A 12,699-nucleotide genomic window follows, 5' to 3' on the forward strand; every position below is an offset into this window, starting at 1 on the left:
TCAGGTACAGACAGCGTGTCCGGTGGGTTTGTGTAGTCTGCTGGAAATGTTGGCACCCATGAGCACCAGCAACGCCACAGCCAGCGCTGCACCCGCCCCACACAGCAAGGCTATGGATGAATCAGAGGCTGAGGAGGGAGGGGGGAGAGCAGTTATTGGTTCCATTAGGTGCAGCATTTAGCAAAAGTGATTAAGAGACAAGAGCAGAAATGTGAACACAGGAAGAAAAGCACCGGTGCCTTCTCACCTGCTTGGGTCACTGGACCAAGCTCGGACTGCTCCTCTTTCTGGATGTTCTCCTCCAGCAGGATCGGGCCCAGGGCGGCTGTCCCCTCCCACTCCACATCTGGAGGAAGCAAGTCCAATATCGGGAGGATGGAGGAGAGAGAAAATCTAAAGCGCATTCAGCCAGCTAATTCAACCGTTCACGATACGACTGACTGGATAATTAAAGGAATCAGCTCAAAATCAATCCTCCAAAAGATGCATAAACAGAAAAATTAAAGCAGGTTAGCTTTAGTCCAGATATGTGTGGAACCTCTGCTGGTGTGTTTGGTTTATTTCTAACAAAACAGCTGAGGTTTGCTTCTTCAGGACTGAGACTTTTTTTGTGAATCTCTTCAGAATTGTACCAAATCTGTGTGCTTTTCATGACAGAACTGGAGATGGTATCGCGTGTCAGCACCAAGTGTCCAGGAGGGTAATGCAGCGTTGTATCTGTAAACTGTACCAGCGTCTGCTGCATGCCTTCTCCGTCGTCTCTGCTCACTGCAGCTGGTCTCACAGCAGCTACACACCTTATTGTCTCCACCTGATGCCACCCATCTGTCCAGGGCCAAAAATGCATTGTCTCAGAAAGGCTGGAGAAATCTTTTAATGGCATTAGGAGTCGCGGTAATGCAGACAGAAACAACTTGCTTGTTCGGGGATTAGAGGTGATTCCCTGCGTAAATATAGTGCAATTAAGCAAACAGTCACCCGTCGGTTCGTTGAGCTTCAGCGAGTTATCTTTGAGGGAACTGACCTGTCGGCCTCAGTCAGGAACGAGCACGCTTTGTGCTGCGAGTCGATGGGAATGGAGACCACTGTTGCTTTCAGGCGACAGGTGATGAAGAGCTACGAGGAAGTTAGAGGACATTAAAGACACTGATACACATTCATCAACACGCACAGGAGACACATTTTACTAAAGTGGAAACAGGAGCGCTCACCGTCCCGCCCAGCCCTGCTGACAGATGTGATTCAACACCTCCAGTGGGGAAAAAACAAATATGACTGACAGGGGCTTTAAGATATTTAACCTTAAGTTACATAACTTGGCAACCTCCTGCAGTCCACGATCGGCTGCTGGAAGTGTGTTTCCCCCCTTCTTCTGGGGTCTGATGTACTTATGTAAGCATAATTTGCACATATTAGGTTTTGTTGTTTTGCCAAAACCCCAAGAGGGGTTTTCTTTTCTCTTCTTAAAAACAGATTTTAAAGCAGCCTGTTGCGTTTGGGAGCAGAATTTCCTGTTTGGCTAAATGATCAAAGTTAATTTAAGGTTAAGATTCGTCCGCAGCTCTGATTATTCAGATGCATGAGAAGCTTTTGGCTTACGGCACAGCTCCATTCTGGCTTCTTCAACCTATATCACTGCGGAGCGGTTTAATGTTACCGGAGAGGCTGTTCATTTCCTCCATGGGAAGGTATTTGAACTAAGCACCGACAGCAACTGAGGGTATTACGGCCTTCAAACAACACTTACTTAAATACACATGACGTGCCAATTTAACACCTAAGAGAATAACAGAACAGCCGAAGAAAACGCTGAAGTAACACCTCGGCTGACACGAGTGTGCTGATCACATCAACACACACCTCTCTGCAGTGATCAGAGTGCATTAAGAAGAACGCGTGGGGGAGAAAAACTACCTGAAAATCAAACGTCTGACTGCGTGATATGCGATCAGTTGTTCTGAACTGCATAAACACATCTTACTCACTGTACTTACTGAATTCCTCTGATCCTGGTGGAACCTGAAGGCTTTCAGCTGGAAGTGAAGTTTATCCTCCTGGCTCCTCTGCATGAAGTAAGACTTGGCTCCTGTCAGCTTAGCATCTCTTAAACACCTTATATGGCGAAACGCAGGCGCAGGATTCATATTCATAAACAGAGAAAAGGGCATTCTGTCTCCTCACGGGACAATAAATGCTCCTAACAGATATAGCATGAAATGCAGCAAACTTAAATCTTGATTATTATGACTAGCTGACTCGTTCAGACAAACACAGCCGGCTTGAACGTTTAGACTCGCCCGTTCAATCCTCGGCCTCACCCGTGGTTGTTGATGAACGGGTATCTGGGTTGAGAGCTGGGGTCTGGGTTCACGGTGGCCACGCAGCTGTCCACGTAGACCCTCAGTGGAACATGGTGACCCTGGAGGACCGCCGCTTCAATGTGCATCACGTCACTCAGGAAGTAAACGCTAGAAGGTCTCTGCGACTGCCAGCTCTCTAATCAAATACAGGCCAGAAAAAAATAAAAATATGAATGCTGGAGCCATCAATCTGATTAGATGAAACTTAAATGATGCCTGTGGGGAAGAGGGAGAGCAGTGAATAGGACATAGGTACTGTAACAATAGGAGAAGTGCTCTGAAGAAGCAATAAATGAATTGCAGATGTAGCATCATCATTAACCTGGATAGGAAACAGATGAGCGTCTGTGGCTGCAAAAAGTGCTTTCAAACTTTGATAACTTCCTACAGTCTGTGCTTATTTTACAATAAGTCAATCAGTGGAGATGGCTGGAAGTTGTGCCAGGCCAGCTTTTAAGATGAACAACAAGTTGGTGCAGTCTGCATCTACAGTGTGTAGCTTGGAATTAATTAGAAAACATAATCAGCTGCTTATTGATCGCTTTATTGTGTAAGTGACCCTGTTGGTTCAGCTGCAGCCTACAAGGCATGTAATTTCAGCTCATCACCATGCATCAAAAGTTTCCCTCCTGTTCATCAAGTCGCTGTTTAGCATCTTAAACAGTCGCAGGCAAAGTCTGCAAGGCCTTGAGTGATTGCAATTAAACCTGTCGCCGGGGAAATTAACCAAACCGTCTGGCGCAAATCAAAGTTCCAAACTGCAGAACGTCAGCTCGAGGTTTGTCGTGTTTTGACGCGTCCCCACCTGTCATGAGGCGCAGGGAGAAGTGCAGCGGCTGTTCCGCTAACATGTTGGAGGCGAACGGCTTCCAGGTAGGCCTCACAGCAGCGCTGCTCACATAGTGCCTCCTGTGAGGACAATTAAAGGAAGGACGGGCGTTTCAGTGGAGAGAGGATCGTCGAGGAGGACGAACATGCAGCTCACTCACAAGAAAAGACAGGAGTGGAGAGAGGATGGTGGCAAATGTGACAATGACAAGGCTGCTGCAAGGCTCATGCGTTAAATTCAAGGCTTTAAAGACCTTTAAAGTATGAAAGTATGAGGGGAAAACCAGTAGAGCTGATGAGGCTAGAATCATCTTCAGTGCTTCCCCAGAGATTTAATCAATTAAATGAATCTGATGATAATCATGATGAGCCTCCTGCAGTAGCTGCTGTAGCTAGTAGTGGTGACAGTGTTGCTGGTGCTGACTGAAACTATGCAAAAAAAAGCATTGAACAGCCTCCTGCAGCACTATCACACCAATCACACTTTTATGCCACATAATGTCTGCAATCACATGCAGGCTGCTCCCTATGGCAGCTAAGAAAAAATATTGAAGACCTTTGCGAGCAAAACTACTTTTTCGTACCTTGTAAGAAACTGAATTCAGCGCTTTTTAAGACTCTTTAAGGCCTGCAGATATCCCGAATAATCTGTGTTAACAGCGGGACTTGAATTGGACTTGGCTTTACCTTCGATAGTGGCATTCAATTACCACCTCAGCGGGGTTGGTCTTTAAAATGACGGTGTTGCCGATGGGTGTTGGAAAGTACATCAGAGAAAAGGAGTAGATGAGGGCTTCTTCAGTCATCTGAGGAAAACAGAAAAGCAGTTACAGCGACTTCAAATAGATGAGAGGAGACGGACAGAGAGGCAGGAAGCCACACACCGTCAACGTGCTGCCGCAGCCCTGTAGCTCTGTCTGGAACTGCAGGATTTGGTCAGCCATGTCTAGCGCAGCGCAGCCTCCTAAGGTCAGATCACTTGGACGGATCAACTGGCCGTTGCCTAAGAACAAAGAGGGAAAGGAGCAGCTTGAATAAGGACCATTACCCGAGGCCATTTCTTTTCCCGGCCCGGTCAATAACGCTCACAGCGAGTGGAGGTTCAGCCACAGGACAAATAAAAAGGCTTCTTAATGCATCACTGTAAAGTCAGCATTTGAGCACCAAACAGGCAGAATGCTCCTTCTCGGAGTGAAGAAATAAGAGGAAACATAATATTGATCGCCAGGTCCATAGTCTGTGCCATTTGCAGCAATCAGCACTGAGTGTCCCATCTTCACCGTTCCATTCAATTTTCCAATTCAGGCCTCTAACCTGACCCTTTCTTTCTCAGACATCAGAGCAGAAGCTATATTAAATGGACCTGTACTGGTGCCACTGTGGACAACCCCCACCCCCCCGCTATGGATCAATTCAAACAAGTAACCAGCAGCCATTACCTAAGAAGTTCCTTTTAACCTCCACGGTGACCTCCGCTTCGCCGCAGCGCACTGCCAGGCTGACGGCTGGCACGGGCACCCGCGGCTCGAATGTCACCTGCACCTAGAACATCATTCAGGTTCGATTACAGTGAAGCCAAACGATGCAGAGGATCAAAAAGGCTGTGTCGAAGTCGTGGAGATAAAAAGCACCTTTGATTCCTGCTTGACAGGCGGGTTCAGATCCGGGCCTTGAATCAGCTCTTGAGCTGGGGCGGTTTCCCTCGGCTCCAGCTGCTCTGAGGTCAGCTGTCCGGCCTCGGATCTCTGCGGGTTTTGAGCTGTTTGCACCTGCTCCACAAGAGGCCGGAGCGGCTTTTGTTTGCCGACAGCTGGCTTCCTGAGCTGGTAGCTCTTGAGCCGGTAGCTGACAGGAGATGGGACCGGACCGCCGTGCTCCGTGTGGTTTGACTGGCGATCTGCCCTCTGAGGGGATCTCGGCAGCTGCTGGACTGATGTCACTTCTTCTGGTGGGGCTTGGTTCAGAGTCTCATTGGTGCTAGAGTTAAACCAGTTTAGTGTGGCAGCACAAAGATTTCCACCTGAGAGGAGAAACACAAACCCTAACAAAACCACCTCCCTGAACCCCATCACAGCTTATCACACAAAAACCTGAGTTTTTGGTGTTTTCACAGAGCACTGCTGCTTTTGTCTTTTCCCCAAAACTCAGGTATGAGAGCTGGGCTCAGGCACCACCTACTCCTAATGACTTGATTGGATGCCAGCCTGGAGGATTCAAGCTTTGAGGCTTTCTTTCCTCTCTTCCTTTTCACTAAGAAGAACTTCAAAATTTGATGATTGCTTCTTGGCTCATTTGCAGCCTCAACCCCGTCTTCATGTCAAAGACTCATTTTAGGAAGAAATACTTTAAATCTAAATAATCATGTGTGTATTTCTAGAGTGGAAAACCATGAAAAGAGCTAAAATATTGTACATTCTTTAGATATTTTAAAGGTGAACGCTGCCGTCTGCCAGTTCTCCACTTGTCATGATGGTAATGAACAAAGACTTTTATAAACAGAAACAAGGCTGACCCTAACAGTGAGTGGCTTTCACTGCTCCCACGAGGCAAATCAATCAATGCATTCAGGGAGTTGGGACCCCTGTTTTTTTTTTCCTTCGTGGTCTTGAATGTCAAGGCGATGCGGTCAACAGTCTGCAGAGTTCAGCCGAGTCGCTCATAAAACAGAGATTTACGATGGTCCTTGGAGAGACTTCATAAGTGTCACCACCACCAAATGTGTGTGCATGAGGCAGGAAGCAGGGGGCGTGTCTTGAACCTGCGGCAGCTGGCGTGTCAATCACATGCTGACATACCTGTTTTAAGTCCTGCTCAGGTGAGACATTCAGTATTGACACAGTGATGATTTAACCTCTTAAACATTAGCTTCTTAAATCTAGGGGAAAGGTTTTCTACTATATGATGCCTTATTTTCTAAACGCGCTTCTTCTTTGCTGCTTTTGGGTGAAGTAGCTGAACTACATGGCGTGTTCTTCTCAGGAAATGTTTAAATTATCCTGCATCTTTATTTTATCACCATTTATGATCTGTTGAAGAGAAATAAATACACTCTAAACAACAAAAAAAATCAACCTTGTGCAGCTCTTTCCAGTAAGACCATATGGATAAAAACCATAACAAGGTTTCATTCAAAGAAACTCCTGCTCTAAAGGCTAAATTACTTTAAATGACTTCCCTTTATACAGACGTACTAATCTAGGCTGACCTACAGGAATACATTATAGCTCTTCCTCTCTGTCAGAATCTCCCTGCAGACCCAAACAGAGCGGCTGCTATTGTCAGGAACTGGCTTTTATCTTCTGCCGATCAGCAGCAAAACAAAGAGAGGAGGTATGTGTGTGTGCACGTGTGTGTGCGTGGAGTGAAATCTGTCCACCCCTGCCAGCCAGGCCCCCTCTGCTGCCGATCTCTAACTTGGTTAGCCGCCTCTAATTTGGCCCCCAGAGGGCCCTAATGTGGCCCCCGTGGGAGCTTCTGAGGGCCTGGCAGCTTCTACCTCTGCACACTCACACGCGCAAACTGCCGCCGCACCCACCAGCTTCTGTTTCCAATAATCCTGCTGCATTTAGAGACGAGGGCAGGATGATGCAGGTAAACAGGCCGGCCCTCTGCTTAGACAATAAACACACGCGCATCCTCACACACACATCCATCTACCAGATGGAAAATCGTCATCCAGGATGGCTCACCGACGCCGCAGATGCTCAGTGACAGCAACGCACACACACTCCCGTCCCTCGTCATGTTTTGCTGACAGCACAAAGTCATAGAAACAGCTCGATTTGGCCTCCGCCGCACTTCACCATACGGATAACGGTTATGGAAGCTCATTAAAAACATGTAGTGGGAGATGGATTAGTTATAGCCTGCTGTTGTGGTGGGCGAGCAGCGTTCAAGATCAGCGGATTTCTATGCGTTTTGTCAGCGAATAGATTTGCGTGGGCCAGGCAGATATTTCTGAGGGAAAATTTGCCTTCCAACATGTACTGGCATGTGTTTTTAGGTGCTGGCATCAGACACTTTGCCACCGCTTGAACCTATCTTGGTATGCTGGCAATTTTTAAAAGGGAGCAAATGTGTGGATCTGTCGTGGGGGTGAGGTGGAAGGAATATGTGAGGAGAGAAGAAGCAGGAGAGTGAGAGTGAGAGGAGAAAAGTGAGCCTGAAAGAGGGAAGAAGTCACAGTACGAGGGGGAAGGGAAGAGAAAGTGGAAACAAAGGAGGGAAAGAGGAAAAATACGGTTGGGGTCAGTGAACCTCAGGGTGAGGGATAACAGACAGCAGCCCTGCTGGTGCTCAGCATCCCAGTGGGAGCGACGTGGAATAACAGCACGCTGGGCTCGGATTCACGGACCATCGGCGGCCTTTTCCAACGCGTCTCCACACAAGGAGGCGCATTCCACTTCCACACGGGAACATGCACACACATGCGGCGAGTTAATGGACTGTTATTAGAAACATGCATCACACCACGTCACCTACAGACCACACACAAAGCCGCACACACTGCTTCCACACACTCCAGCGGGATAATGATCTCCCAGCGCTGCCATAACAGCTGATGTATCATTTCGCCGAAAGCCACAGTGACACGGCGGGGCCGCGGTGACACAAACACACTCCTGCTCTGGTGGCGAGCGTCGACATCAGCCGAGGACGCTCCCTCTCCACGTGCTCCACGTCGGGCTGACCTCATTTTTATCACAACGGCCGTGACATTTCTCATGGAGGGATCGCTGTCTCGCTCAATAGCCCGTCGACGGCCTTTGTCACGGTATAAAGGTCTTCAGCGTGGGTTGATTGACAGGTGTCATCGCCCCCTGCAGAGAGGCAGGAGCTGACCTTTAGCCTCACACCCGCCTGACATCATGGACTCGAAAGTTTCTCTCAAGGGAGCAACTTTTCATTTTTCCTGCTGTCTGATCTGATATATACGCTGCTGAGGAGCTAATCTGATGATATTTAGCTTGTTAGTACTTTTTTCCTGTTGTTGCATTGTGTGCTCTGCAAATCCTCCAAAAGGCTGTGTGCATATTTCAAACATTAAACCTCCACTTAAAGCAATGCTTTGCAGGAATTGTGGGCTTTTGACACTTTTTGGCGCTGTGTCCGCCATTTTTATATGAATCTATACATAGTTAATGCTGCACAAATCCAGAATGCTAATGCTAATCCTTAATACAGCCACTTATCCCATGACCTTACTCATCTCATGACACATGAGCAACTCCATCTGCAGCGGAAGGCCACAAAATATGGTTCGCATGACCTTTTGTTGAGTTTTTCTTTTTCTCTGCCAAACTTCGCAAATCTATTTTCTCCCTCCCAAGAAGGAAGCAATTACCTTGAAGCAGGCCTCTCAAGCTGCGAAACAATTTCCTATGACCCCCGATGTTTACAAGTTATTTATGATGAAACTGGACCAGCAGACCAGCTTCATTTAGCTTCTGCCCATGTCTGTTATTTAGCAATCATAGTTTCTAATAAGGGTGCATTGTTTTCAATTATAGTGTAAGACTTGTCTCTTCATGTCATGTTAAAAGACCCCTTCCTCTCAAAAATGATCCATGTGCAGAGTCTGTTTTCACATTCATTTCACATTCAGAGAATCAAAATATGTGGTTATCATAGAAAATACTCTGGGTGTAGCTATGAGCAGGCAGCTGCACAACAAAAGCAGTGATGTTGAGAAACCAGGATCACACATTTTCCTATGCTGTGACACATTTCCTGTGACTCTTGGTTACCGGCAGCATAATCCGCTTCTATTGGCTCCTCATAGCTCTGAATCTGTGGTCCAGATAGCAGCATTTTTTGGTGGCAGGAGTGGTTTGAGAAGTTTCTGTGGACATTTCAAAGCGCCTTTATGCATGTGAGCTGTTCGCTATACTTCACGAAGGAGCCAGCTACTTCTGTCAAATGAGATTTATCAGCATTTCCTTCTAATATGCAGCCTGAGATTTAATCCATTGTGTATTTTCAGAGGGAAATCTATGTAATGATAATCATATAATGGGCATCTTTCTACTTAAAACTGCACTGCACTTCAAAATCCTTTCTATGGAGTAAAATGTATGAATTATGCCTAAATATGACCTTTAGGTTCCTCACTGTTATATGCAGGAGATGACAGGAAACAAATGATCTGAGCGCATTAACATACCATATGCTGCATGCTTTTAACCAAAGTGCTTCGCCGTGCCGTTTGAACATGGGTGGCCCCACTGGGAGTCAAACACTAACAGTGTCAGTGCCATGCTCCACTCATGACCTCACTGACATTGTTTTATTCCACTGTTGATGTCTTCGTGGGGCATTTTTAAATAATAGCTGTTCCTCTCGGCTGCTGTGGTAGAAAAGGACATAAATGGCGTGTCTGCGCGAATGAAGGTAACGTAGAAAACCACTCTTCCTTACATGGCCATATAATACCGTCTGTGCATGCAGTCACACACTCAAACATCAGAGTCTTGCAGCCTCCCACTTCTCTCTCGCCGCTCTAATCTTTCTCAGTTGTGCTGCAACTCAAGCCTTTTGTTTAATAAACAATTTGTCAGTGATGTATTGAACGCCAGCTCTAATTTGATTGTCTGTGAAACGTGTATGGAGGTGGCTGCCTGCTCTCTCTCTCTCTCTGTCTGCAGAAGCAACAGCGATATTCACCCGTTCCTTCCGCCTGCAGGTGTGTGTTTGTGTGCTCGCCGTGTGCCACACGTGTGCACATGCGTTCATGTGTCTATGTGCACAGGGATAAGGACAGAGGAGCAATCCTTGAGGGTTTGCAATTACATCTAAACGGCATAATCGGACATGATGGATGGCTATTGCCTTTCCACAATGTCTAGACCTCAGCTCCACCAGCGCAACAAGGTTATAGGAGAGTGGGAAATGATGAAAGATGTAATAGTTTGGTTCTGCTTTGCTCCGACCCAACTCTCCTTTCCTCCCGTGAAGCGCCCCTCTGGTGACCTCACCAACATTTTTATCACAGACAAATCAGCTACTTTAAGAAATTTAAGGTCTTGTTTTTCCTTGTTTTGTCATTTAATCCTCTTTTTTTCCCCTCAAATAATGCAAGAATTGGCTTTTGCTGCAATCGTATGAATTATTAACTGGACTAATTTGGCTATCAAAAGCTTGAAAAAGACAATGCTGGGCTAAAATGACCCATTGCATATCTCGGCGTAAATGCTGGAGTGCCTTTTCCTCAGTAGGTGGCACTGTGGGACCAAAAGTTCACAGCGCAGTGCATGTTTGCTGCAGCTGGGAGAAGAAAAACCAGCCGAGAGTGCAGCCTTTTGAATAAGGGCCGGTGAGGAAGATGAGGTGTTGTGCTGGTTCTTGAAGTTCGACTCTTCTTTATCCCTCCTTCAGCACAAAGCCAGAGGAGACAGCGTGACACAACAGCCTCACAAATGAAGGCCTTGACGCCAAAAGGATCCATTTAGGATCTGAGGTAATGTGTTAGACGGTGTTCTCGCAAGGCTCTTGCAATTATCTCTGACAATAGTGTTTTTTGACTGCTTTAAATGAAATGAGAGCAGCTACAATATGAGCAGGTGATTATGCATGGGAAAACATTCATCTGTGACAGTGTAGTGGCTGTACAGTAGATTCCCACAGAACGCGTCTGTGCTGTCAACAAGCTGAGTGGTAAATAAAAAGAGAGAGGACGCTTTGTCAGCTGTATCTCGTAATTACCCAGATGGCCCGTGTGTGTGTGGCAAAAAGTGAAAAGCGGCTGGTAAACGGGAAGCGAAGACGAGAGGTTGTCAGACTCGGAAAGCAGACATCTTCCTCGCAGAGGCGCCGATGAATGAGGTCAGTCAGGAGCTGTCGCCACTCGCGGTGTCACCGGCAAAGAGGAGAGGAAGGAGGACTCCTGTGCTTCCTGTCAGATGAATCTTTGATTGTGCTTGTTCATCTTGGCTGTGACATCACCAAGCTGGCAACGGCGCCCAGCTTTCCCACGAGAGCCTCATTACCCACAATCCCAGAGGTTGGCTACGATGTTATCATCACCCGAAACGCCACCGTTTCTCTCTCTCCTTCCGTCTCCCTCCTCGCCTTTCTGCTTGGCTGATCAGGCAGGCGTAGCTGTCGCTCAGGAGCGGCGCACAGATGTTCGGTAAGAAGAAAAAAACAACAAAGAACTCAAAAATAGACATGATCCCGGTAGAAATCCACATTTCATGTCCTGGGTGAGGCTGTTGTTGTTGTCACTGCTGATGTGTAAAACAGAAGAGAAGAGAAGATGGAGGCATGTCACGCTGGAGTCAGACTCTCATTCTCCTCTGATCAACAGGCCCCCCGTGCAGCTGAGCCCACCGCACACAACTTGAAATGAGCTCTCACTCAGCCCCTGAACCCGCACGGCCGCCTCCCACCTGCAGGCCGGCCATGTTTATCACGGCCCTTTGATCAGATCTATATTTTTCCAGACACGACTGTCATCCACTTGATTTAGCGGCCGTAGAGATGAGAAAGACTCGCGTGGACGGGAGAGCGGCGGCCTCATCGCCTCGTCTTTGAGGACTGCTGCTTCATTTCTGCTGCTGTGGCAGCTGAGCTCAACAAAGGCGCCGCGAGGAGGAAGTTGTCCCCAGGCGATTGCAGTGGCCATGTGCAAAAGCAACATTTCACACAGTTACACTCGGCTCCCCTGCTGTCTGACCAGCTCTGCTCTGATACTCCTTGTAGTTTTCTTAAAGGTTCCTTTAACATTAAAAACGTCTCCCCCTCTGCAGCCAGCCATTAAAATGCAAACACCCACGCCAATATGATCATTGAAAACATGGCAGGAACAAATGACTTTGTGAAATAGCCGCCGGCAGACAAATCCTTCTTGCCCTAATGTCAGCAGCTTGGAGTTCTGACAGTGAAAAACAGAGCGGGGAGGAAAAGTAGTTTCACCCCCCTCGACTCTCCCTGTGACATTCGGAGAGATATTTACCTTGTAAAGATCTTGACATTTTGCCGCGCGCTCTAATAACATCCTGAAATATGAATAAGAGTACAGAGAGTGGAGAGAGCCCCGCAGAGCTTTTGTTAACAGGTATTGATTGATACCGAGGGGGAAGGAAGGAAGGAGCGGGGGGCCACGGGGAGCCACTCTTTACTGATCATCTGTTAACCCTGTCAAAAGATATCGCCGCCTACCTCAAACCGGCCGCGGGCTTCCTCAGCGGTCATCAGAGAGTCTGCGATTTCCTTATCAAAGCGAAAATCCAGCCGAAAGCGTAATTCACATGTTAGTGTGAGGGTGTTGGACAGCTGAGTCGATATTTGGATGCAGCAGCGGTGATGTTATGGCTGTGAGGAGTGAAAGAACGGCCTCGTCTGCACAGGTCCACCACTTTAAAGGCCATTTAAACAACAAGGGACTCATTACTGCATTACAAAAAATGAGATTTCTTATGCTTATATAACACCCTTACATTGAAGTGATGAGACGCGTTACGCAATCGTCCCCCATGCGTGGTCTTATCAGCGGCCGTTTTATGCTGTGGCG

General features: G+C 47.3%; 1 protein-coding gene across 1 annotated transcript; it reads right to left on the minus strand.

The window, feature by feature from the left end:
• On the minus strand, nucleotides 1-5,257 carry LOC139327818 (zona pellucida sperm-binding protein 3-like). The gene is made up of 11 exons (XM_070957819.1): nucleotides 4,820-5,257; nucleotides 4,628-4,730; nucleotides 4,073-4,191; nucleotides 3,876-3,994; nucleotides 3,166-3,269; nucleotides 2,319-2,496; nucleotides 1,995-2,112; nucleotides 1,025-1,116; nucleotides 731-825; nucleotides 248-346; nucleotides 1-128 (listed from the first exon to the last, which is right to left on the minus strand). Exons 1-11 carry the CDS (start codon nucleotides 5,255-5,257, stop codon nucleotides 1-3), a joined length of 1,593 nt encoding a protein of 530 aa, XP_070813920.1.
• Between the last annotated feature and the right edge of the window lie 7,442 nt (nucleotides 5,258-12,699).

The sequence above is a fragment of the Chaetodon trifascialis genome, chromosome 24 (genome assembly GCF_039877785.1).
Source record: "Chaetodon trifascialis isolate fChaTrf1 chromosome 24, fChaTrf1.hap1, whole genome shotgun sequence".
Lineage (NCBI taxonomy): Eukaryota > Metazoa > Chordata > Actinopteri > Chaetodontiformes > Chaetodontidae > Chaetodon > Chaetodon trifascialis.

Bases quoted from the DNA above. Each gene is read 5' to 3' on its own strand.
- LOC139327818 (XM_070957819.1), bottom strand. From the start codon at position 5,257: ATGGGGTTCAGGGAGGTGGTTTTGTTAGGGTTTGTGTTTCTCCTCTCA. The intron at 1,117-1,994 runs GTAAGTACAGTG...ACTTCCTCGTAG, and splicing joins ACCAGGATCAGAGGAATTCA to CTCTTCATCACCTGTCGCCT. The intron at 129-247 runs GTGAGAAGGCAC...CTCCCTCCTCAG, and splicing joins TGGTCCAGTGACCCAAGCAG to CCTCTGATTCATCCATAGCC.